Source organism: Phascolarctos cinereus, unplaced genomic scaffold (genome assembly GCF_003287225.1).
Source record: "Phascolarctos cinereus isolate Bilbo 61053 unplaced genomic scaffold, phaCin_HiC Scaffold_8;HRSCAF=390, whole genome shotgun sequence".
Classification (NCBI taxonomy): domain Eukaryota; kingdom Metazoa; phylum Chordata; class Mammalia; order Diprotodontia; family Phascolarctidae; genus Phascolarctos; species Phascolarctos cinereus.
Genome location: NW_027556291.1, coordinates 405,654 through 430,855, shown reverse-complemented (window position 1 = coordinate 430,855; position 25,202 = coordinate 405,654). Strand labels below are relative to the sequence as shown.

The window sequence follows — 25,202 nt, the reverse complement described above, 5'->3', positions numbered from 1 at the left end:
GCCCTCCCCCACTGCAGACTGAGCACAGAGAGGAATCCTTAGGCCTAATGGGAAGAGAAATGGAGGGGAGGAGGAGGGAAAGTGGGCTCTCCATTCCCCTTTTGATCTGAACTTGTATAAACTGGGATGAGTCCCTTGACCTATCCAGGCCTGTGGTCTCCAGGGCCCTTCATCATCATTGGGGATATCGCCATGTACCCAAGTGTCTCACCTCTATGAATCTGAGTCCCAACCCTCCCTGGCTCCAGTACCCTCTGGTGCCCGTGAAGAGGTCCTGGCTGCTTAACTAGCTTCAATTGGGGTTTGCTTTGGAGACTGGCTACAAGGCCTGTGACCACTCACTTTGTACTTTTTCCCTCCTTTGATTTATTTATTTATTTTTTGGGTGAGGCGATTGGGGTTAAGTGACTTGCCCAGAGTCATACAGCTAGGAAGTGTCAAGTGTCTGGTCTGAGGTTGGATTTGAACTCAGGTCCTCCTGACTCCAGGGCCAGTGCTCTAGCCACTGCATCACCTAGCTGCCCCCATTTTCACCCTCCTTAGGCAGTGGCACCACCATCCCTCTTCCTGGGAGCTCACCATCTTAGTGCAGACACTTGATTGTCTGTGGGGGAAGGGAAGGGAAGAAGTACTTAGATAACATTTGCCATGTACCAGGCACTGTGCTAAGTGCTTTCCAAACACTATCATCTCATCTGGTCTTCACAACACCCCTGGGAGATAGGTGCTATTATCATCCCCATTTTAAAGTTAAGAAAACTGAGGCAGGCAGAAGGGAAGAGACTTTCCCAGGGTTACACAGCTAGGAAGTGTCTGAAGTCGAATTTGAACTCAGGTCTTCCTGCCTCCAAGCCCAGTGCTCTGTGCACTGTGGCGCCCTCTCGCTGCTTTAGCCCAACTATTGCTCAGAACTGGGCTCAGCCATCCCAGCAGCAGGGAAGCCAAGCATTGAGCCACCCATGTGTCAACATGGTAGGTGACTTTCCCACGATGTCACCACTAGGGGGCAGCAGGGAGTCCGGAGCCCAGGCTGTATCTCTCCTGGGAGTCCAGAAGCTTTCCCTTGGCAGGAGGGTCCCCACCCCGAGCTGGGAAGCCAGGCACATCTCCTCAGCTGGCTGCCAGCCCCACCTAATTTAGCATTTTCAGGGTCCTGAGACACGTGGAAGGCTCTGAGTTCTGTCTCTGCACACTTGGTCCATGGCCAGCTCCTCCCCATATCTCTCCCTGGCCCCCACTGAGGCGCAAACCGCCTCCTTCCTGGAAACCTCCCGACTTGCCGCCTGCACACCAGCTTCCTTTCCTTGGCTTCCTTTCCGGAGGGAACAGACTTGCCTGCCGCTGAGGAAAATTATGTAACAGGAATAGTGCAGCAGGCCTGCAAGCTGCCCACGTGCACCTGGGAGGCCCAGCAGTGGGCTACCACGTGAAGTGGCCTGACAGGGGGGAAGGGACCCAGCTCCCACTTACTCCCCTGAGGGCAGCCAGGAAAGAAGGAGAAGTGCAACAAGGTCACGTTCTCTAAGCCCCACTTGCCTGGCCACCTCCACAATGGCATTCCCCCTCTTGGGGCTCCGGCTTCACCATCTGTCAAATGAAGGGGTCGAAGTGATGAAATATTTGCTGAGGCTCTTTAATGCTAAATCCCTTGACGGGGGTCCACTGAAGAGGATCCTGAAGGTCTCTCCTAACTGCAATGTCCTGGGTGTCTCAGCCTAAAACAGCCCTAAATGGAGTTAATCTTGGCTTAGGTTCCCAGGAACCACTGGGGCCCCTCGTTCCCCATCTAAGCAGCTTCTAGCTTTTCCCGGCAAATGCCACATGACTACATCTCCTGTCAAGGACATATATGTACTGGAAGAAGAAAGAGCAGGTGAACATGTCAGCTTAGCCCCCTCCCCATGTCCCTGCTCAATGCCCCAGAGATTCAAGGACCACTCGCCCCCCTGGCCACTTAAGGGCTCCATGGAGAGGGGGAGTGACCTATGGGGAGAACAGTGGCATTCCAGTGGAATTTCCAGGCTTCAGTTTCTTCCAAGATTCCTCTGCTTCTAAATCTATGTCCCTTATACCTGGTGGGAGGGTGGCTGCAGTAACCTCCAAGGTCCTTCTCAAATTGCCATGAGCCTGTCACTGCAGCTGAGCAAGATGAAGGGCATGTGGTCCCATTCCCCCCACTGTTGATTGAGGCTTATCCCAGGCCCCCACCTATAGCAGAGCCTGGCCTAACTCCTCCCCCCCAGCCAGCCAGCCATTTTACAGATGAGGAAATAAAGGAGCAAAGAGGGAAAGGGACTAAGCCAAGGTCACTTCTGCTTTCTCTGCCCTTCTCATCCTCTTCCTCCATGCCAGAACTTGCACCTCCCCGAGTGCTTTTGCTCAAACACTTCCAATGGGCATCCAGCATGCTAAAGCTGGCATCCAAGGTCTTGGGCTTACTTAAATGCTGGTCTCGCCACTCAGCCGACAGACTGGTCTGTCCATCAGTTGCTCAATAAACATTTATTAAGCACCTATGTTACAGGCTCCCTAGTGACTCTGTCCAATAGCCCTTAGCTCAACACTCCAGAGGGGAACAGAAGCTTCTTTGTGATGTTTCCTTGAGACATTTTGTGTGCAGCAGACTCATCACCCAAACAATCCCTCCCCCTAATTCTGAGCCTGTTCCTCAGAGACAGGTCAACAGGACCAGCTCGTGGTAGGATAACTACACCTCCCTTTTCCCTAGGTGATCTAGGTGTCCAGGTATTTGAAGGAAGTGCTTAACCCAAGCTCCAAATCTGAGGATCACAGGGTTTTTAGAGGCCTTACACAGAAGATGACGTTGAGGCTTGCTTGAGGTCCCAAAGGGAATGCCTGCCTGCCTCCCCAGACAGGGAGGGCCTTTTCTGCTCTGCCACTCACTTTCCCTCTCTTCTCTGGCAAAGGGTTCCCCTATCACTCTGCAGCTTCTGAAGAGCTGGTTTCTGAACCCGTAGCCCTGGAAAAGTGACTAAGCTGTTCTCGCCTTTTATCCTAGTAATCTCACCGGTAGGCATTTATCCCAAGGAGGCCAAAGCCAGAAAGAAAGGCCTTCTACGTACCCAAATATTTGTGGTCACTGGGGAATGGCCAAACAAAAGTGTAGCATGTGGCTGTGCCACAAGAAACAATGACATGAGGAATTCTGAGAGATCACATCATCTGACTACGATTGACACACCCAGGAACCCCCATCAGAATTGCACAGGACTATGCAATAGTCGACAGCATCCGCAACAAGAAAGGAGAGAGAAAGCCTCAGAGGCCTCATGCCTCCCCCCGGAATGTTTGTTACACACTGTCAGACCAGGTCTCTTTTTGTTTTCCTTTTCTAAGAGAGGGCACTGGGGGGGGGGGAGAATTATTGGGAAATGAATCTGCAGTCAAGATCACCATGCATTTTTAATCAAACCTAGAAAATGCAAAAGAAAAAAAAAGAGGCTTCCTCTAAGTATCAGAGGTAGTCCTCAAGCTAGGGGTTGACCAGTACAGAGAACAGGGGAACCATTCCCTTCCTGTTTCTTGACAGAACTGGGGACCCTATTGGCCTCTAAGCCCCAGAGCTGCCACCTGCAGGAGTGGGTAACTAGGTAGATTTCCCGGAGGCAGATAACAGCCAGAGCTGAGGGAGCTAGGGCACCAGCTTGTCTGGGAAGCTGGAGAAAAGCCACCCCCACCCCCGCTGGTGAAAGCCACTTCCCTCCCATCAGCACATCCACACATCCCCTGCTTTTCCACCAAGACATACATACTTGTCTTGGGCAGTGATCTCTAAGCACCTAGGTGAGCTCAGCTGCCATAACCTTTCTTCTACTCAGTCTCAGAAAGACAGACCCATCCAACTAGAGACACACAGACCGAAGGGAGGAAGTCGGGGTCAAGAGAGGCCCCAAACACATTACTACCTTTGCCTTCTGCCAGGCCAGATGGAGAAGGCCCTAGAGGCACCATAGCAGTGGCTTCCCCCCCCAAAAAAAACCCAGCAAAGGACAAAACTGGCAAATCGGCCCAGGGTGCCTCCTAATCTCTTAGGAGAAAGGAAACTCGGGCTCTCAGGGAGCCCCAGAGAGGAGGGGGTGGGGATGGCCGGCTCCCAATCCTCCAGCCGCCCCTCCCACAGGGCTCCCAGGGGGTGGTACAGGAAGAAGGCCACGGGGCTCAGAGTCGAGGATTCAGCCTCCCTCTTGGGGTCAAGACTCCTAGATTTACAACTGAAAGGGACTTTCAGAGGTCATGTGGTCCAATCCCTTCATTTTACAGAAATGGAAACTGAGTCTCAGAATGGGAAAGTAATTTGCCCAAAGGCACGCAGGTAGTAAGCAGCAGGTTTCCTGACTCAAGCAAAAGTAAGCTAAAAAGCCTCCTCCGCTGGCCAAAAGGATTTGGCAAGCAGGAGCTGGGCTCCAGAGATCACTCGGCGGGATCTGAACGGGCTAGGGGCACAGATCGGCTACTTCCCCAGCAGGGCTGGCTCAAGGGCAGAGCCCCGGGGGCAGACCCAAGACCAGCCGTCCAAGGGGAGAGCCAGGGAACACGGAGCAGGTGACCCCCCCGCCCCCAGCCTTGCCCAGTCGGGGGCCACACGAACGCCCGCCCGCATCCACGCATGCCTGTATGGCAGCTAGGTCCCGAGCTGGATGGGGCGGCTCGGGGAGAGTTCCCACGTGCGCATACACGCGCAGGCACAGACCTCTCCCCCGCCCCCTCCCACACTGGGGGCCCACTGACACCCCGCCCCAGAGCCAACTCCGCGCTGGCCTGCCTTACTTTCTCCGGAGCGTAGTGGCCGGGCTCGTGCTTCCGCTGGTGCTGTGGCCCCCGCCCGCCCCCGGACTGGAGCTCCTGGAGGCCCCCCGGCTCATCTGGCCCCGGGGCGGCTGCGGGGGCTGCTGCGGCGCTTTTGGCTGCTGCGGCTGCGCTTGGGGGGGCTGCTGCGGCGGCTGCGCCGGGGGGGGCTGCTGCGGCGCCTGGGGGGGCTGCTGCTGCTGCTGCTGCGGCGGCGGCGGCGGCGGCGGGGGGGCTGCTCCCCTCGGGCCCCCCCGCCCGCCCCTCCCGGGTACGGAGAGGGCTCCTCGCAGGGGCGGTGGCGGCTGCCGGGGCAGTCCCGGACGGCGCGCTCGTGGTGCAGGTGGCAAGGGGGGGCGCCGCCGCCGAAAGGCCCGTCCCTCTGGTGCTCCCCTCGGTGGTGCGGGGGCTCTCCCCGGGCCGCGTAGGGCGCTTTGCCGGCGATGGGCGGCGGCGGCGGCGCCCGGTGCGGGTGTCCCGGCCGAGGCTCGCGGCGCAGATGCAGGCGCTGGGTGTCTCGCAGGTTCTGGTAGGGGCTCTCCCGGGCCTGCAGGGGCCCCGCTCCGGCTGCGGCCGCGGCGCCGGCACGCAGGTCTCGGTTCTCCCGGCTCAGCCGGTCCACTTGGCCCTCCAGCTCTTCGATGCGCCTCCGCTGCGTCTCCAGCAGCTGCTGCTGTCCTTCGATGATGTTATTGAGCTCCAGCAGGTACTCCACGGCGCGGCTGGGGCTCTCCCCGGCGGCCCCCCCCGCGCCGCCCCCCGACTCGTCCATGGGGGCCCCACTGCGGGCGCCCGGGGCCTCGGGCCACAGCCCCCAGAGGCAGCTGCCTCGGCTTCCTCCTCCTCCTCTTCGTCGTCGTCGTCGTCCTCCTCCTCCTCCTCTGTGTCCTCCCCCCCCGGGTCCCGGCGCTGGTGCCGCTGGTGCCGGCCCGGGGGGAGGGGACCGCCGGGGGCCGCGGGCGCGCACGGGGGCTGCAGGCCCGGGGAGGGGGGTCGACAGGAGGGGAGGGGGGGCAGAGGATTGGGGGAGGGGGAGGAGGAGGAGGAAGGGGGGGGCGACAGACGGACCTGGGGAGTGGGAGGAAGAAGGAAGGAGGACTGAGCGAGCGATCGGCCCCGCGGAGCTGGCCTGGGCTCCGACTCCCGGCTCGGGTTCGGGCTCCGGCTCCGGCACCGCTGCGGAGTCACTGCGCAGTGCCCAGACCGAGCCCGCCCCTGGGCCCGCCCTGGCCGGGCCAGCGCCCGCCTTTGAGCCCACCCCTGGGCCCTCCTCTCCTGCTGCCCTCGGCTAGCTCCGCCCCTCTCCCTCCTTCTCCGCACTCCTCCGTCCATCCATCCATCCCTCCCTCCCCATCTCGGGCCTGCCCAGAGTGCGGGACGCAGGGTGCAGCACCCCGGGGCCTGGCCGGGTGGGGCGACGCTCCCCCCTTCGCAAAGATAGCCGGCGCTTCCAGGGCCCGCCCACTGCTGGCTCTGCCCCTTCCCTCTCGCCTCCTCCCCTACTTTCCCGATCCTTTGCTCCTCCTCCTCCTCCTCCTCCTCCTCCTCCTCCTCCTCCTCCTCCTCCTCCTCCTCCTCCTCGTCCTCGTCGTCGTCCTCGTCGGTCTTGCTTCTCCCTTTCTACCTCCTTCCTCCTCTTCTCTCTTTCCCCTCAGACTGAGTAACATGGATCCCTCCCCAACTCGGCCACAGGACTGGAGGGAAGGAAAAGTTGAGCTGGCTGGGAGGGCTGCCCAGACCCTCCTCCGTCGTACCGGCGACCCTCGGGAAGTTGGGATCAGCTCTTAGTTTCCCATTCCTTGGCCTCCTCAAGGCCCAGTTCGACTCAGGTTTCTCTGGTGCCAAAGCTCTCCCAGGCTTCCCGGCGGCCCACACGCTCTCCCAGGCTGAGGGGGGGGGGGACGGACAGAGTTTGCAGCCTGGGGCAACTGGATTGAAAACAGGAATAAAGCACCCACTGGAAGCGGCTCCCTCCCCGACCCGGCCTTTACTCAGCCCGGGCAAGTTATTCCAAGATGGGACACCGAACGCTAGCTAGGCCCTTCGAAACTACCAAGTGCTGGGTGGAGAGACACAATGGAGTACGCCATGGGAGGCCTGGCCCGGGAGTTCAGAGCCTTTGGCCGAGGGACCTTGGTCAACATTTCTTGGCACCTCCTACATGCCAGGCACTGTGCATGTTATACAAATAAAAACAAAGACAATCCCAGCCCTCAAGAGGCTTACAATCTATGGGAGAGACAACATAGAAAAGAAAGCTGCAGGGCAGGGAGAAGGTAAGTCAGTCTGGGGCCTGATGGGGAAATCCCCAAAGTCCCACCACTGCGGAGCTGTGGCAAGAGGCCCTGGAGCCCGTGGCCTCCGAGGGGCCAGTCAGAGAGGCAGAGGGGCCTGGTGAGATATGGGCACCCAGGCACATTCAGTCTTGCAGGATAATGACATTTCCCTGTGATGAGTTTCTTGGGGAAGGACGCTATGATGCTTCAGAGCAGGGGCCTCAGTTTCCCCAGAGGAGTCAGCACAGTTGGCTGTGAGAGTAAAGTATCAGTCCCTCCAGAGGGAGGGAGAGAGCTGTGTTTAATCTGAAGGTCCAACTCAGCTAATTAGCCAGCTACCCTGAGGGCCTCCAAGGGGGGTGGGGTTACCCACTGCCTGTCAGCAAAGGCAGGCTCCTCATTCTGGCCCAGCTCTTGACACAGCTGGCTGCCTGGGAGCATCCCAAGAGAGGGGAAGTCTTTGTTGCCCCAAGCCCTGAGCCTAGCCTTGGGGTCCCTCCACCAAAGACCAAAGAGCCTGATTTTCAAACTCCCACCTTATCCTGAAACCACAGAGCAAGAAAGAGAGTGGAAGGCAGAGATGAAGAAAGACAATCCCCCCCCACCATGGACCACATACTTGCTCACCTCCACCAACTTCCTGGACAGCTTCTTCACCTCCCTGTCTCCTCCTGCTTCGGCCCAATCTAGCCAGCCCCCCACCCCCCAGTCCAGCTCCCCTGGCCCTAAGTTCTCCATGCCCTGCTTGCCCTCCCTGGTCTGTTCAGACAGCCAGGCCAGACCCATCCTCCACCTCCCCTCACCACACAGCCCAGCACCCTTGAGCTTCTTCCCAGCCCTGGTCCCCACTTTTTCCTCCACCTTCCATCCCTCCTCTCACCCCTTCCTTTAAAGATGGGGACGACATTAGGATTCCCTGGGAATCCCTGGGAAGGGGGGCAGTCCAGCAGTGAGAAACCCAGAGACACAGCTCCTAGGGCAGTGAGCAGCAGGCTGGCTCTCAAGCCCAGAGATCACTGAAGCCTCAGATGGGGACATGCCATGTCCTCAGAGCACAAGGCCTCACACCCTGAGGGGCAGACAGAGGGATCTACAGGAGAGGAGGAAGGCCAGAAGGAGGATCTGTCCTCTACTTTTTCCCTTTAGTGAGTCTCAGACCAGAGGAGAGCTACAGGCCCAGCCTCTGACTCTTCCTCTCAGCTCCTGCCAAGCTGCCCCATTTCCCTCCCCCGGACCTTCTTCCCCAAGTCCTTCACCTGCAGATCTCTCCCTCATGCCCCAATTTGCCCCACTCTCCCTCCAGGAGATGGGAGTTCTTTGGCGGTGGGGACCCCCCCCCCATCTCCATCTCCCTCTACTGGCAGCACCTCATAGTGTCGAACTCTACAGGAACCGGGGCCCATTAAACTGCACCAAAGGATCCCTGGGGGCTGCCTAGTGACTTAGAAAACCACATAGTAACATTATCTCTGTGCAACTGTATTTCTTTATTTTGTTAAATAATTCCCAATTACATTGTAACCTGGCTTGTCAGTTCAGTATCGTGGGCAGCATCTGTTTATGCCTCTGTCTTAGCAAATGGACCCAGTGAATACAGAGAGGCACGAGAACCTCTTTCCTGGTGGTCCTCCTCAGTTGCCTTTGCTTGACCATCATCCATAGCCAGACTCCTAACTGGAGGTATACCCCCACGGGCCCTCCTCTCTCAACACGCTTCTGCTTGGTAGCACGTCAGCTCCCGTGGGTTGAAGTCTCACCTGTCTATGGGGTCCTCATCTCCCTCCGAGGCCCTATTCCACATCACCAGCTGCCTGTGGGATATCTCTTGGGTGGCATGTAGGTGGTATCTTAGACCCAACGTGGCAAAACTGTTGTTACCACATCGATATTTTATCATTCTCTTTCTTTCCTATGGGTTTCCTTATTTGTGGTGATGGCTCCCCCCCAACCCTTCCGGTCACCTCTGTTCTCAGCCTCAGTTCTGCCATCTCTCTAATGCTAATGTCCACATTGCCTGCATTTGTCCTCTTCTCTCTACCCATAACCCCCAACTTTCTACCATTCTATCTCTCTCTCTGCCTCATCGCTACTAACCTTGTTCCTCCTCACTGAAGCCTCCAGTCCCTCCATCACTCCCTCCTCTTGCCTCTCTCCTCTCTTCATGGCCTTGATCTGTAATGGACATCTCTGCTTAAATCCCCCCACCCTCCGGTCCTAGGACACAAGCCTGAATTCCCCTCCCCATCCACTTTGTACAGCCAGGTCCCAATCACTGCAAACGACGAATCCCATGGTCACCTTATTCAAATTCCACTGCATATTTCCATTGGGCTGGAACCAATTACCATATTTTACACAATCACAACTTTGAATAGTATAGATCACTTCATGGCATTCACTGCTGACATCAATTGGGGCCTGACTGTACTTCCAACTCCCTATCTCTCTCCTCTTTTGCTCCAGTCTCTACTAAGTGATGGGACTCTTCTCACCAAGGTCAACCACCCGACTTGTGCCCTTAAGCCCATTTCCCCACCCCCCCACCCCAACTTCAGTTTCCTCCTTTCTCAGCCAAACTCCTAGAAAAAGCTGTCTACACGTGGTGCCTCCACTTTCTCACCTCCCACTTGCTTCTCAACCCCTCACAATCTGGCTAATTCCGACCTCGTCACTCAACTGAAACTGATCTCTCCAAGGTTATGAATGATTTCTTAATAGCTAAACCTGATAGCCTTTTCTCAGCTGTAACCCTCTTTCAGACTCAGTTTCTTCATCTATAGCAATAATATCTACCTCCTACAGTTACTGTGGGGTGTATCAAGGAAGATAATGTATGTGAAGCACTACAGAAATGTTGGTCAGTCTTATCAACCATCATCCCCATCCTCCAGGACCTCTCTGCAGCCTGGGCCAACTCTAATGTGTATGTGTGTGTGTAGCAGTCCTCATTTTCCTCTTGAGCTCCAGGTTCTACATCACCAACTTCCTGCCGGACAGCTCCAACCTAAGTCCAAAACAGAATTCGTGATCTTTTCCCACCAAACCTCATTATTTCTACCTGGATTTGTAACCACAGTCATCCCTGTACAGCTCCTCCTCCTCCTCTCCATTTAATCCACTCCATTTCTAACCTCTCTCCACTCACAAGGCCCAGTCCAAACTTTTATAATTTCTCATCTGGTTCCCCCATTCCAGTCTCTATACTCTGCAATTCAGTCCCCACACAGCCTGCAAAATCATCTTCCCAAGGCCATTTCCTTGTTCCAGAAGCTTCAAGTGACTCTGGTGTCTCTAGGGCCCAATACAAGCTCTTCCCCTTGGCATGTAAAACCCTCTGCCTTTGTGAACTTCATGACCTATGCAGCCTGGCCTATTGACTGTTCACATCTTTGCGTCTCCCTTGCCCATGCTCAACCATTAGCGTTCTTCAGGACTCAGCTGAGGTGCAGCTTCCCACGTAGTGGGTGGTCTCCCCGTGTGGCAGGTGCAGAAGAGATGCATAATAGATTGTCTCCCTGGATGGGCACATGTCAGTGAATGGGAGCTCTTGGACGCCAGAGTCTGTCTCCTGGTTTTCTTCAGGTCTCTAGCACCTCTCAAAGTGTAGACGCTGAAGTCAAGTCCATCCAACGTGTTGGAGGAATGTACCTCTTCCCAAATGATCAGCTCTTCAATTACATTTCCTTCCTGCTCCAGCACCAGCGCTAGGCCTGGGGCCAGGAGACCCCAGTTCAAGTCCAGCCTTAGACACTATGTGACCTCAGGCAAGTCACTTACCCTCTGCCTGCCTCAGTTTCCTCCACTCTAAGATAAGGATAATAATAGTAATGGTTGTTGTGAGGGTCAAGGGAGGCAATATTTGTAAAAGTGTTTTAGCACAGTGCCTGGCATAGAGTAGGTGCTATATAATATATAGATGCTTATTCCCTCTCCTGCCCCTTTGTATCTCTGCACCTCTGGAGGTCTTCAAACAGTCGGAGTAAAGCCAACGGCAGCTGTCAGATTCCTTCCTTGGGATTAGGGGCACAGACTTGCCTGCATGCCTTCTCAGCACAGCATCCCCAAAGACACCAGAGCTCAAATCCCACCTCTTCCTAGCTGTGTGACCTTGGGTAATTCTCTTAACCTCACTCAGAGCCTCAGTTTCCCATTTGCCCAATGAGAGGGTTGGACTTGACCTCTGAGGTACTCTCCAGCAGAGGAGCCTCCTCTGAACTCTAGGTAGGGGGTGGTGGTTGGAGGACAGTAAGAAAAGGGGTCAGGGAAATCTGCCAGAGGCCCAGATAGCCTGGAATAAGGAGTGTGACTTGCTGTGATATGGGGATGAAAGGTCAGCACAGCTTGAGAAGGGCCAGGTCCAAATAAGTCCCTTCCCCTCCCAAAGCCAAGGCTTCTCTGGGCATGAGGCTGCCCAGCAGCAGCTCTGCTTCCCCTCTCACCCCCAAGTCACACAGACACAGACAGACAGACACACACACACACACACACACACACACACACACACACACACACGTGTGCAGGCATGTCAATGCCTCCTGGCATCCTAGCCTGCCTGCCTGCCTACCCACATGACCAGCTACAGAGGAGGGGGGGAGGGAAGAGAGGGGGAGCAGCAGTGCTGCTGGCTTGTGGGTGGGTTCTAGTGAGTTAGATGGGTGACTTTGGCCCAAGGCAGGGAAAGCTGCTAGGGGATATGGGGGTAGGGCACAGGGTCAAGCCAGGATGGAGCTGTGAAGGATAACAAGGCTCAGGCTGCTGGTTGGCAGGCAGAGAAGACAAGGTGGCCCATGGTCTGTTTCTTGAAGGCTCCAAAGGGACAAACTACAAGCAGGAAATCCCTAGGAAAAAGTCAAATATGGGCACCGGTCTAGGCTCAGCTCAGCTCAGCCACTGAGATACTCATTAACTGCTGTGTGATTTTGATCAAGTCCCTTCCCCAAGCTCACTAAAACCAAGGAGTCAGAGTAGAGGCCTCCAAGATCCTTTCTTGGTCAGCCAGTGTGTTCTGAGATTCTACCCGAGGACTGCCAATCTTATTGATGTTGTGTTCTGCAGTCCTGGGTTGGGCAGGGCGGGGCAGAACAGAAGAGAGTTCCAGCTCACAGGCCCTGTGGTTCCTAGAGAAGAAACCAGAAGCCACCCACTGCCTGCCCATCCACCCCACCCCCAACCTCCAACCCCCACCTTAGCTCTGAACACTGGCTAGGCTGCCAAACTGGTTCCCATGACAATGGGTTCCAAAGAACTTGGCAGAGAGGGATTTTTAACCCTGCAGGTCCCAGACAGGAAGGCCCCATATCTCATTCCCTGAATCCCACCACTGGGCCCTCAGCCTGGCAGGAAAAGGCAAAGGCCTGGCTCCTCCCCTCCCCCCCCCCCCCCCGCCCCTGTCAGAGGAGGCCTTAGGCCCACCTAACTTGCTGTGTCCTTTGAAAGGGACAAAAGGCCTTAGACAGCAATATGGCACAACCCTAGTGCTGCTCCTATCAGGAGCCAGTCCCAATCTTCAAACTGCAAATCCACAAGGAGAAATTTTCAAGGTCCTGGGAAGGGGAGCTCCCTTCTGTCCCTCAGGCCCCAGGTCACTTCCTCAATCTACCTCACTCCAGGCTGATGGGGCTTAGAACCTGCTGAGTCCTGACCCCAGGCCACTAGGTCTTCCCACCTGCCTCCTCCTCCTCAGGCTGTAGTCTAGCCCAGGGTTCCTTCCCTGAGGGATCCAGGGCTCAGGAGGCCAAAGTCAGGCAGCTCAGGGCAGACTTGGGCCTAGGATGTGCTACCTCCCATCATGGTCTCAGAATCTCCCTGATCAATGAAGGGAACTAAGATTGAGTCCAAGCCCTATCTATATGGGACTTTGTTTTCCTTCTAAGTGGTCATCAGGCCCTCTCCTTGGAAACCTCAGGGTTAGATATGGGGAACTACCCACTGCCTCTCATTTTTGGACTGCTTATGAATGAAAACTGGCATTGGATTCCATCTAAAAGAACGATTTCCAACTTTATTTCAGGGTAGACATGACCCTCCAGGAGGCCACAGGCTCCTCCCACCCCACGCCAAGACAGGAATGGCCCACTCACAGGGATGGCTTCAGCACACAGGCCAGGATTTGCTGCCAAATGACATCAACAAGGCCAGAAGCCCTGGTCTACAGCTTGGAGTCCCTGGACCCCTTTGCCTGGCTCCAGGTCTGCCTTCTGCTGCTCTGCTGTCCACACAAAGCCAGGATGCACTACTGCTTGTCAGGGTTGGCATCTGGGGAGCGGGTGAGGCCTTGCTGATAACACCTTGATGATAACAGTCCCCTTGCTAGAGAGAAAAAAAACTAAAAGCAAAAAGAAGCCAGTGACCTCTTCCCCCCATAGGCCCTGGTAACATACTCACTCTGGAAGGTCCTGTTCTCCCCTCAGACTATCGAAGCTCCTTTCTGATCTGCCTTTTTGGCCTGCTCTGGAGACCCCTAAAGCACTGGGGGGGCAGGGCTAGAAATATGGAGGAGAGAAAGCCAAGAGGCAAAACTGTCAAATTCTCCAGGCCAACCCAGCTTTCCAGAAGGCCTGTGGACACTGTCTGGGCCCACTCTCTCTGCTGGATCCATCCTTGGACCAAGGCTCCTGGTCTGGCCCTCTGGGGCCAAGAAGAATCAGGCTGATGCCTCTTCCACCAATAAGCCCTTGAGCTTCTCGGAGGTAGTACTCTGAACTAGCTAGCTGGTGCCTGTGCCTCCTTCACCATCTGATGTCTCCTGGAACTTGTCACACTCTTCAGGTCAGGGGCCAAAATGTACTGTTTCTACCCTAAATATGCCCAGTCAATTTCTGCTGCTCAAAGCATTCCCCTCCTCCTTGATCATTTTGGTCCAAGTGTCCTGCAAGCTCTAGGCCCAGCTGGCAGAGGCAGAAGGTCAGCCCTGGCCTCTCTGGTGCCACCGAGGCAGCTGGGCTGGGCCAAGCCCTGGCTTCTCCTCCCAGAAAGCACTAAGCCCTAGTACCCTGCCTGGCCTGGCTTCACAAGGCACTGGCTGTTTCCCGCCTTCTGGAGGGGAGAGGTACCTCAAAAGAACTGGTCATGGCAGAAGGATGGGATGGGGGAATGGGAAAACACAGTCCTACTCAGACATAAGCAGGTATGCAGGAAGCTGCCTCCCAGCCCGGGGGCCCTCCCCTTCAGGTCCTCGAATCAATAACCAATCTCGATGGCTTCCCAGGCATAAATGTTGGACAGTTGCTGGGAGCCACTCCCACCACAGGGTGAGAGGGCAGAATGGCATGAGCTCCAGATGGATGCCAGGGACCACCTCCATTCTGAATTGGAAAATTGGCAAAGAACCCTTAGAGATGATGATGATGGCCAAGGGAGAAACTTGTGTGAAGGGCTTCCCGACATTCAAGAGTCCAACATGGGACCTCAGAAGGTCTCTGAACATCTCCTCTCTAACAGCACAATGAGCCCTCAGTATTCCAGGCCCAGCTGAGGAAGTTTCTGTCCCTTGGGCCCAGCCTGGCTTGCCTCTTCTTTTTTTGCTTTGTTTTTGCTTTTTGGTGAGGCAATTAGGGTTAAGTGACTTGCTCAGGGTCACACAGCTAGTAATTGTTAAGTGTGAGGCCTGATTTGAACTCAGGTCCTCCTGACTTCAGGGCCGGTGCTCTATCCACTGAGCCACCTAGCTGCCCCCCCCAATTACTTCTTCCTCCTCTAAGTTCCCCAAATCCTTAGTGTCTAGCCTACACACACGGCATATTGTACACATGGCATATATTTAGGGTTAATTTTTCAGGTGTTTGGGGTGTGTGGGTATGGGCATGTGCGCACACACACATATACACACACCTGTGTTCTGAAGAGACAGATACAGAGAATGAGAGAGAGAATGAATGAGATAGAAGGGACCTTTAGACATTACTTAGTTCGATCATCTGCTTTTACAGAGAAGGCAATAGGTCCAGAGATATGGGTAACTGACTGGAACCCTCCCATGTTTGGGGCCCAAAGGCCCTCGATTCCAAGTGTTGCTCTCTCCTCTCTGGGCTCATCTAGCCAGGGCAGGCCCAGCCTCGTTTGATCTCTTCCCTTCTCCTCTGACTCTATCCCCTCCTTCTTCTCTTTCTCCTCAGCTTCCACCTCATCCACGTTCATCTGCCAGGTTGCTCTCCATCTCACAGCTGTTCTAATTATTCCGGCTGATGTAGGCCCACGGCACAGTGGATGGTCCCTGCCCCCCGAGTGACTCACACTGTTGTCATCCTCCAGCTTGGCCTCGGCCTAGCGATCAGGCGTCTTCCTCAGCCTTTCCCACTGAGGCTTAAAGTCAGGCCAACGTCCCAAACGATTCAAGGTGTGGGATTTGTCCTCCTCACAGGTCTTCCCGGAGAGCCCATCTGACTATCTGACTCATTTGTTGGGAAGGCTAAAGATGGGACCAAACTGGTCAAGGAGTTCCTTCCCAACTCCATCTTGCTTTCCAAGGGGCCCCACGGTGGAGCTGGGGAAACTGGGGGAGATGAAACCTCAAGGCTCCCAACTTCCTGGTGTCCCGGGTAAGGCTGGGGGAGTCTGGGAAATGGGGAGGGGGAGGGAGTGCTGTGGCCCTGGGGCCATCAAGGCAAGGGTCTAAGTGCCCTGCTGTTGATGAAGAAGCCTAAGGATCGGGCAGCCTTATTGGAGTGTGGGAGCTGGTCCGTGGAAGGGGGGAGGGGGGAATCAAAGGCGAGACTTTCTGGGGGTGCTGAATTTGGATGGGGAGTCAAGGCCCCCCAGATACCTCCCGGTGAGAGTCAGCCCTTCTCCCCGGCCCATCCCTCTCTCTAAGCTCAGTCTCGGGGACGGCGAGCACCCCACAAGTCATTTTCTTAACGAAAGCCACGTGTGCGCCCCCTGACCCGGCTCCCGCAGCCGGGGGGGTGGGGTGGAGGCCCCCTCCACCGCTCCAGAACTTCGCGCAAGCGCAGAACTCCGGCAGGGAGGTGGGGCCCCTCTGGCGGCCGTACCACCTAGGCCGGGCCCGCGGGGGGGGGGGGAAGGACCGGACCATCTGCGACTCCGGCCAGGGGTCGTGTCGTGCTAAGCCCTACCTGAGCCGGTGATGACGGCGAACCTCTGGGAGGGCCCGGTGATCTGCTGCCCCTCGCGGGCCTTGGGGTTCTCCATCTGGAGCAGTTCCAGAGAGCCCGCGACCGCCGGGGCCCACGGAGACAGCGAAACCCGCGCAAAGCCGGGCCCGGTGATCGCGAATGCCGACCAAGCAGCGCGAGAGGAGCCGCGCGCGTGCTCATTTGGGTAGTGAGGAACCGGCGAGACGCCGGGACGCCGACTCCCGGACGAGTTCTCGGCCTGCGCGTGCGCAAGGGAGCAGGGCGAAGCCGAAGGACCTCCTCTCTCGACACCGACTCAACGCGCTCTTTGCCTTGTTGGCGTGCACGCGCTAGACTGGCGGGCCAGAAGGGGCGGGGACGGGGGGGGGGATTCCGGACTCCCGGGTTCCAGCCCGAGCGCGAGCACGCGCATCAGCCCGTCTTTCGTTGCCATGGCAACAGAGAGACGCTTCGTCTCTTTTCCTCAACTTCAGAAGAAAGCCTTCCTTGGCGTCGGAGCAAGCCCACTGGGGAGGTGAGGGCGTTGGTGGGGAGGACAGATGGATGGGCTGGGGGCGAGAACACGGAGTGGGGGGGAAGGGAGGGAGAAGGGGAGCTGGCCTGGGGGCCTGGAGAAGAGCAGGGCCGTATGGATGGGCATGGGGCACTGCTTATCTGGGGGCCAACTTCCAACACGTCCCCTTTCCCCCCACTCTCCGCACAAACCTGCCTTCCGTCATGGGGACACTTTCAAGCAGATCACGGAAGGCCAGGCCTAGGGCTGAAAGGGCCCTCTGAGAGACACTGACTAGGGGAGGGCATCGAGGGCTTGCCCAGCACCAAAGCTGTCAAAGACCCAGTGAGGATTTGAACCCAACCCTCAGCTGGGTTTGGAGGCAGGACTCACTTTGGGCTCATTCCTCTTGCCTTCTCTGTAAAATAGACACTGGACTAAGAGTGTTTGTAGAATATTGCGGAAGGACATTCACGCAGAAATTTACTCCTAAACTGAGTCTTGAAAAAAGACGCCAACAACCTGAGAGGTATGCTTGAGGATAGGAACTGCAGGCTGGCTCTCAACCTCCCCACTCAAATTAAACTGCCCCGTCCAAAGTGAGCCCACCTGAAATCAGGGGCATTTCCTCTAGCCTCAGCTCACTGCTGCCCATCTTGGTTCATCCCTTCTCCTCCCACCTGACTCAGGGGTGGTCCTTGTCCAAATCTGGCTCCCCCCAAGGCTCTATGCTGGGCCCACTGCTCACTCTAGCTACATGTCACACCTCAGAGCCACCAAGTCATTGCCAACCAATGGCAATCTCAAACCCAACAAGTCCCAAACTCTGCCTCGATTCCACCTCCCCTTCCTTCAAAGCACAGCATAGGGGCCACTGCCTTCAAGCAGCGTAAGGGCACAGGGCCGACCTGAGGATACAGAGAAAGACAAAATCAGTGCCTGCCCTGCAGGAAGCCCCATTCTAATGGCAGAGATGACATGCCACCAATTATGTGCAAACAAAGTGGCTGATCCACTGGAGAGAAACGTCTCCCTCCCCCGTGCTTCTCTTCACCCCTGTTCTTAGTGGGCTCTCCCTCTTGAAATGACTTGGTATTTCCTTACCAGTGTAAAAGTTGTGGCCCCTGAAAGAATTCCAGTTCCTAACAAGGCAGAGGCTGTTTCATCTGTTCTGTGCCTAGCACATAGTAGGTGTTTACTGTTTGTTGAATCGACTACATGATCTCGAGTAGCCATTAAGTGCTCCTGTCTCTTTCAGTCTCAAGTCAGAATGTATAAGGTAGACATCCAACCAGAGCAGAAGCATGTTGTGGCCACTGAAGCCCGAAGGAACCAGGAGAAACAGAGGCAGAGCCGAATCTTTAATGTTCGGAACCGAGTAATTGGGGTGAGCTTCCCTAAGATGCCAGAACTGAACCATCTTGGGACTAGGAAGAGGATCGAGGCCAGGCCCCGGACTAGGCCCAGAAGTAGGAATAAGACCAGAAAGAAGGATATGACCCGGCCCAAGCCTAGGAAGAGGACCAGAAATAGGAAATGTGACCAGAATTAGGCCCAGGCCCAGGGGCACTTCCCCCCTCTCCCAAGAACAGTTCAGCATCTAATTCAGTCCCCTTGTTTTGGAGAGCTGGAAGCTGAGGCTTAGAGAGTGTGACTTGGCCAATGTCTCACAGTGAGGTGCTAGAAGAGCCCAGACCAGAAGTTGGGCTTCTATTTCTTAGAGACTGTTTGCCTGCTGCCTCTTGCCTCTTTTCCCTTTCTCCCTTTCTGTCCAAGGCCCCAAGCTCCATGGAGGGAAAGAACTGACCCAACCCACCCCATCTTAGCAGGTGGAGGGTGGGACAGGGCCCATCCAAATCCCAGCAAGCAGTTCAGAGTGCTGGGGATTGTGGGGTGGGACCATCCCATGATCTATGGCAGGTGGATGTGAAACCCTGAAGAACCAAGTGCAGGAGCAGAAAAGGCGAGAAGATGCTGAGCGGGCTCGTGAGGCAGCCTTTGGTAAGAGCCCTGGAGAGGGTGCACAGGAAGGGCCTGGGTCCTGGGCCCCATAACCACCAGTAATCCTCCCCTTGCAGATGCCAGCCGGGTCCAGTGTGACCTGGTGACCCAGCTGCTGGAGAAGGAGGAGTTGCAGCATGCCCGGCAGGTAACCCAGCAAGCACAGGCCTTCCGTGAGCGGGAGCAGCAGCCCCAGGACCGCCGAGACTTTGACCTGTCTGACCCAGCAAGGCTTCGGAAGAAGCCACTCCGAGTGGGCGACCTGGACCCCCACTGTGGGCCCTCCAGCATGCAGCGCTTTGCTGGGGAAGACTTGGGCCAAGCTACCCGCCAGCGCCTACAACGCGAACAGGCCCGTCGTGAACTGAGCCGTCAGCAGGAAGAGCAGCGTCAGGCTAGGAGGGATGAGAAGTACTCAGGTGAGAGTAGTGAGCAGACCGCAGCGGACAGCCAGTCGAAGGGGGTGCAGCCCCCTTCCATCTGCAGGGGGATGGGGGCATAGATGGGGAAGGGCCTTTCCTTCTCTCTCTCCGCCAACCTGGGATGTGTGGTAGGAGAAGATACTCCCAGAATGGCTAGCACAGACCCCAGCTCTGCCTGCATAACCTTGGCGAGGCACTGCCAGCTAGCTGGACTAGCTCCTGGGGCCCTACCCCTCAATACAGTGCTCAACCCTCGCCATCTACTCACTGGACCTTTGGAAGGTTGGAACAGCAGTTAGCATCATGCCCATTTGGCAGAAAGGCAAACTGAGGCTGGGAGATGCCAGGTAACTCGCCCAAGGTCACATGGCTATGAAGTATCAGAATTAGGGCTTTCCAGGATTCTGTTCAGGGAAGACACAGAGTAGACCATAGCCACAAGCTAGTTTACCCCTCTTTGGGCCTCAGCTTACCTAGCTGTTCCCAGGCTCAACTGAGGCCTTGTGGCCGCTAGGGGGCACCACAGTGCATGGAATGCTGGGCCTGAAATTAGGCCCAGTGTTCAAACCAGCCTCAGACACTTACTGGCCAAGTCATTTCCTTTCTGTCTGCCTCCATTTCCTCAACTAAAAATATAGGCGAGTCTCCACTAGGAGCCCTCTGCTACTCTCCCTATGCTCGCTACTTTCCAGGCTGCCCCCTTTTCCACCAAGTCTTTGAGGGGTTTTGCGGTGTTTTTCATCTTTGTGCTCTTGGTGCTGAAGCTAGGACCCTGCCCCAAACATGTGTTTGCTGACCAGCAGATCCCTCCCTCCCTACAGAGATTCTAGATGACCGGAAGCGGATAGAGATGGATCTTCGAGCCACTCACCTGGAGGATTTGGAAGCTGCCTGCCGAAAAGCCATGGCTGTGGCTGTGGCTAATTACAACAGGGCTCAGGTGCCATGGCTCCCCACCCTGCCTACACACTCAAATCCAAGCTTTCAGAAACTGTGCTTGGGAGCCCAGACCGACTCCTCTTCCTCCCTGCCCCTGGCCTGATGCCGCTCAGGGCTGGCAGAAGGGCAGACCCTGCTGCAGGAGGACTCCACATACCATACTCCAAAGGGGCCTCAGTCTAGGGAAAAGGGGGCTCCCTGGCTTTGAGGAGGGTTTGGGTGAGGATGCCAATTCTGGGGCCACAGTCCAGCCTAGGTCACTTCGGGGAAACCCCTTCCACTCTCTGAGCCTCAGCAGCTGCCCTGGGGCAACGGTTAGGGCAAACCCTAACCCTGAGCTGCCACCCTTCCCCCACCCAGGCCATAGAGGTGGAGGCACAGCGATGTCTGGCCCGCCAGAGGGAGCAGGATGACAACCTCAATGAGATCTACAATCACCTGACCAGCGACATGCTGACAGAGAACCCTTCTGTCTCCTCGAACCCCTTGGTCCCACATCGGGTGGTCCTGGAGCACTGGAAGGGCATGACCCCTGAGCAAACAGCTGCCATCCAGAAGGAGCAGGCAGCCCAGCACCTCGAGGCCCAGCGCCGGCGGCAGGCCGAGTGGCGCCTGGAAGCCAAGTGGGCCCTCCAGGATCAGTTGGCTGCTTGGGCTGCTTGCCAGCTGAAACACAAGCAGCAGGTGCAAGCACGGAAGCTGCGGCGGGACCTCGACGCGTACAACAAGCAGCTGGCCCGAGAGCAGCAGGCTCAGTGCGTGAGGAAGGAGGCGGCTGGGCCCGGGGTTCGGGCAGGGGTCGGGAGCTGACACCTACTCTGCCTTTCAGGAGGGACCACCTGGACAAAGCAGTATACACCAACCAGCCCACGGCCCACTTCCACCTCCAGTTCAACACCAGCAGCCGCTGAGGACCCAGGCGACGGTGGGCAAATAAAGTGACTTTGGGCATCCACACTGTGTCACTAACACGTGCTCCTCTCCAGCCCTGCTGTCCCACAGAGCCCAGAGAAATGACCTTTATTAGGCACCAGAGGTGAAGGCATTGAAGGCAGAGGCCCTGGTGCCCCTGTTGTCTGAGAGAGGCCAGGGTAGGCGCCCAGAGCCTAGGCTTCGAGCATCAGGGCTGCATGCGGATACCTCCATCCAGACGGATCACCTCACCATTGAGCAGGGGGTTTTCTACGATAGTCTGCACAAGATGGGCATATTCTGCTGGATCTCCCAGGCGGTTGGGGAAGGGCACTTGACGGGCAAGGAAGGAGCGGACCTTTTCAGGGAGTCCCAACAGGAGGGGTGTCTCAAACAGGCCTGGAAAAATAACAATAGCCACCATTTATCGAGCCACTGCAGTACTCCAAGACAAGTGGGTTTCCAAACTGGATGACCCCTGTCTGAGGCCCTGCTAGCCTCTGTCCCATGAGTTCTGACTTTGGCCAAGGCTCTCCCTTTCCCTGACCCTCAGTTTCCCCCTCTGTCAAATAGGGTTTGATGACCTCTTTAGGGTATATTCTCCCTTTCAGTCCTCTGAGACAGGTTTAGAGTTGGCTCATCCTGGGGCCAGCAGCAGGGTTGAAAGGGACCTTGGGGAGATACCAGAGCCCTACCTGGAGCAATGGTGACCACCCGGATCCCCATGGGGGCTAGGTCCCGGGCTGCAGGCAGAGTCATCCCCACAATGCCCCCCTTGGACGCAGAATATGCAATTTGGCCAACCTGGGAACAAGGGGTGAAAGCAAGTCAGCTGTGACCAAGGAGGCCGGGGGGGCCCCCAACCTCATCATGCTGGCTATCGAAGTGGCTGGCATACCTGGCCCTCGAAGGCAGCCACGCTGGCCGTGTTGATGATAACACCCCGGTGTCCATCCTCATCAGGCTCATTCTTGGCCATCTCCCCAGCAGCGAGTCGGATCACATTGAAGGTGCCAATTAGGTTTACCTGGGAGGAAGCGGGAAGGAAGAACTCAGTGGTAGTATCTTTGGGCTCATATGACCTGGGCTTGAAAGCCTTTGGGAGTTAAGGAGCCTTGGCTTTAGTTTGGCCCTCTGTCACATGAGGGACTTGGCTGCATTTGTGGGCCCCAGGATCCTTTCTAACTCTCCCAGAAGGCAGAGTAGTAGGAGAGCCAGGGAGTGGAGAACTGGGATCCGAGGGCAGGGGTCAGGGCTCAGGACCCACCCCCTTCCCTGACATACCTGGATCACCTTCTGGAAGGCCTCCAGGGAATGTGCCTGACTGTTCTTGAAGTTGTAAGTCTTGGAGGCCACAGCTATGCCAGCACAATTAACGGCAATGTCCACCCGGCCAAATTTCTCCCTGGCCAAGGTCAGGGCCCTCTGTACATCTGCTTCAGAGGTTACCTGACCGGGAAGAAGAGGGAGGGGAAGCATCAGCTAGTTGCCCAAGGCAGAGCAGGCCTGCCTCCAGGATTTCTGGCAGGAAAGCCCAGGCCTCTTGAATCTCTCCCAACCACCATGAGCTGGGAAGCCCCCTGCCCACCCTCCCACCTCGAGTGTGGCGGGGAAGCAGACGCAGACATACATCGGTGGGGGTGAAGGCACAAGAAGCCCCCAGCTCCTTTGCCAGGGCTTCACCAGATGAGTGGGGCAAGTCCATGATGACGGCCTGGGCCCCATGTTTGACCAGTCTTCGGATGGTGGCCTGGCCCAGGCCTGATGCCCCTCCTGTCACCACGCCAACCATGCCCTGCACGAATCGCTCAGTGAGAAATAGCCAGGCCGTCTCCGGGCTTCTGCATCGGGGGTGTGGGGAGGGAGGCTGAGATCTAAGGATTTAAGGAGCTGAGCTGGGGAGCTGCCCCTCCCCCCATCCCTGGCTGCGGAGAGGTAGAGGAAGGGGAGGAGGCAGCGGAGGTGGCTCCATCTGGTCCCAGTCACTGGGGCCAGCAAGGCTCCGATCACACAGAACCGTAGAGCTCCTGGCTTGCTGAGGGGAAACTGAGGCTAAGCAAGGTGACCAGGCCAACGGCGCGGCGGCTGGGCTGTAACCCACAAGCCCCCGAATCGATCGGGCCTGGAGATCGGGGTTGGGGGTAGGGGGTGTCCTCCTCGGCCCTTCCTCTCGCCCAGCCGGCCCGAGGGCACGAGGAGACCACGGCTACCTGCAGGTTCCGGATGCCTCGCATCGCCGCCACAGCTCAGTTTGTGCGTGTGGTTCTCTGCGCTCAGAGGCAAGACAACTAACGGGCAGCGTGTAGGGGCTGAGGGCCCGCCGCTGATTGGGCCAGACCCAGGGTGGGGCGGGGGGGGGGAGCTGTGGAGGAAGGTGGTGGCCCAAGGAGTCGCGGGAGCCGATGGGCGGGGCAAAGGCCAACGGAGCCGCTGCTGATTGGCCTAGATTCCCCTTCCTCAAGGGGAAGACTATGACCTCTTCCTGTGGTCCTCCTCCCGCCCAAGGAAGCTGCGGAGGCCAATGGGAAGGGGAGTGCCACAGGAACCGTCGCTGATTGGTCCAAACCTGGGTGCGGCCTCCATGGCCCTTCAGCCTAGGTACGGAATGGAGAAAAACTCGGAGGGAACTCACTGATTGAGGCCCGCTCCGCCCCTCCCTCCTTCCCTGCCTCTCCAGTCCCCAAGCCCCGCCAACCTTTGCCCAGGGCACTTCTGGTCATCCCTGCTTCACCTGACCTGGACTTCCAGCCAGGGATGGGGGTGGGGGGGAGAGCTGGGGAACAACGACCCCACCAAAGAAACCCGGATCCCCAAGAAATTTCCACTTCTTTAATAGATCCCCAGATTTATATGTGGCCATCTTCTCGAGTCCTAACTGTCTCTCTTGTACCCCAAGTTAGGATGGGTAACAAATACCTTGGGAAAAAATTCTGCACTAGTTTCTTTGATGAATATATAGAGAGAAATGCACATTTGAACAACTGGGAGGTTGACAAAGAAGACCAAAAAAAGAAAATGCCACATTCTTAAGGGGCTGTGCGCTGTCGGCGGAGCTGTGAGCTGGTATGCCCAGAACATTCCTAATGGCCGCCCCGCCCCGCCCCTACACACACGCCCCGGGACCCGGCAAGCAGTGCCAAAGAGAGCCCAGAAAAAGGTGCTTTGTGTGCCGAGGGAAAACTGAAAGCTGACAGGGTGCCATATTTGGGGAATGGCTGAACAAACTAGTATATGAATATAATGAATAATCATTGTGCCCTTAGACTAAGATAATGAGATGAACGATTTCAGAGGAAACGAGTTCATGTGGAGGATAGCGTGTATGACCTGGAGCCAGGAAGAGCTGAGTTCCAGTGCTAGCTCAGACATGTCCTAGGTGTGTGACCCTGGGCCAGTCACTTAACCACTTTTATGTTTCAGTTTTCTTATCTATAAAATGGGCTTAATGATAGCACCTAGTTCTGAAGACTGTGGCGAGGATCCAATGAGACATCTGTAAAGCGCTTAGTGCACCTTAAAGTATGATCATCAGTCAGGCATTGTTAAGATGCTTTGTGAAGTGTTGAAGAGCAAAGTGAGGAGAACAATATATACAATTAGAATATTTTTGAAAGACTTGAGAACAATGATCAAAGCTGCAATAAATCAGAAATCTCAAAGAATAAAGAAGCAACAAAGCACTTCCTTCGTTCTTTCTGCCCCTGGAGGTTAAGATGCAGAAAGCCGGAGACATTTGGGGATGTGGGGCTATACCAGAACATACATGTTTCTATGGAGGCGAACGCAATTTAATTTTATTTCCAGGTTCGAGTTCTCTCCCTCAACCACCTCACTCCCACTGAAAAATAAAAAAAACCCAAAATCCCTTGTGTGGTCAAGCAAAATAAATGCCCACAATGATCATGTCGTCGTCCCCCCCCCCATCCATCTCCATCTGCACTTGGAGTCCACGCCTTCTTTATCAGTAGGCAAAGTGATGATCCATGCGGCTGATCACTGGGACCGGACTCCGACTTCCTTAGTCTTGTGAAGTTGCTTGTCTTTAAAATGCTGTTGTAGAAATTGCTTCTAGTTATTAGTGATTCACAGCGTTTTGTGTGTGTGGCTATTGATAGCTTGGATTTCTTCCTCAGAAAACTGCCTGTTCATATCTTTTGACCACTCATCAATTAGGAAATGGTTTTTATTCTTATTCATTTAGATCACGTCCCTATGTTTCTTAGAAATATGACCTTTATCAGAGAAACTTGCTGCAAAGATT

The 25,202-nt window shown here is 56.0% G+C and overlaps 5 protein-coding genes across 6 annotated transcripts in view; 1 reads left to right on the top strand and 4 right to left on the bottom strand.

Moving 5' to 3' along the window:
* IQSEC2 (IQ motif and Sec7 domain ArfGEF 2) overlaps positions 1 to 6,036 on the bottom strand; it is a 37,876-nt gene extending 31,840 nt beyond the window's left edge. Inside the window, 2 exon segments of the mRNA XM_078147859.1 lie at positions 4,789 to 5,039; positions 5,042 to 6,036. Of these exon segments, the coding sequence (XP_078003985.1) occupies positions 4,789 to 5,039; positions 5,042 to 5,578 (788 nt within the window). The 5' untranslated portion in view covers positions 5,579 to 6,036.
* Positions 6,037 to 13,063: 7,027 nt separating this feature from the next.
* Positions 13,064 to 16,607, bottom strand: LOC144455020 (uncharacterized). The gene is made up of 3 exons (XM_078147896.1): positions 16,553 to 16,607; positions 16,154 to 16,468; positions 13,064 to 13,391 (listed from the first exon to the last, which is right to left on the bottom strand). The coding sequence occupies exons 1-3, from the start codon at positions 16,605 to 16,607 to the stop codon at positions 13,315 to 13,317; spliced, it is 447 nt and encodes a 148-aa protein (XP_078004022.1). The 3' UTR covers positions 13,064 to 13,314.
* On the top strand, positions 16,599 to 20,986 carry RIBC1 (RIB43A domain with coiled-coils 1). Its single transcript, XM_020976540.2, has 8 exons — positions 16,599 to 16,688; positions 17,097 to 17,196; positions 17,926 to 18,058; positions 18,588 to 18,668; positions 18,746 to 19,087; positions 19,912 to 20,030; positions 20,390 to 20,784; positions 20,859 to 20,986. The coding sequence occupies exons 3-8, from the start codon at positions 17,938 to 17,940 to the stop codon at positions 20,938 to 20,940; spliced, it is 1,140 nt and encodes a 379-aa protein (XP_020832199.1). The 5' UTR covers positions 16,599 to 16,688; positions 17,097 to 17,196; positions 17,926 to 17,937; the 3' UTR covers positions 20,941 to 20,986.
* A 5-nt stretch (positions 20,987 to 20,991) lies between these two features.
* Positions 20,992 to 23,268, bottom strand: HSD17B10 (hydroxysteroid 17-beta dehydrogenase 10). Of its 2 annotated transcripts, none has more exons than XM_020976537.2 (6): positions 23,152 to 23,268; positions 22,572 to 22,736; positions 22,226 to 22,390; positions 21,840 to 21,968; positions 21,637 to 21,745; positions 20,992 to 21,340 (listed from the first exon to the last, which is right to left on the bottom strand). In XM_020976537.2, the coding sequence occupies exons 1-6, from the start codon at positions 23,173 to 23,175 to the stop codon at positions 21,150 to 21,152; spliced, it is 783 nt and encodes a 260-aa protein (XP_020832196.1). In that variant the 5' UTR covers positions 23,176 to 23,268; the 3' UTR covers positions 20,992 to 21,149. The 2 variants fall into 2 exon arrangements, with proteins under 2 accessions (XP_020832196.1, XP_020832197.1); XM_020976538.2 differs by having other exon boundaries at positions 22,572 to 22,782; positions 23,152 to 23,236.
* Positions 23,269 to 23,410: 142 nt separating this feature from the next.
* Positions 23,411 to 25,202, bottom strand: part of HUWE1 (HECT, UBA and WWE domain containing E3 ubiquitin protein ligase 1) — a 103,800-nt gene continuing 102,008 nt past the window's right edge. Inside the window, 1 exon segment of the mRNA XM_078147895.1 lies at positions 23,411 to 23,450. Coding sequence (XP_078004021.1) covers positions 23,411 to 23,450 — 40 coding nt within the window.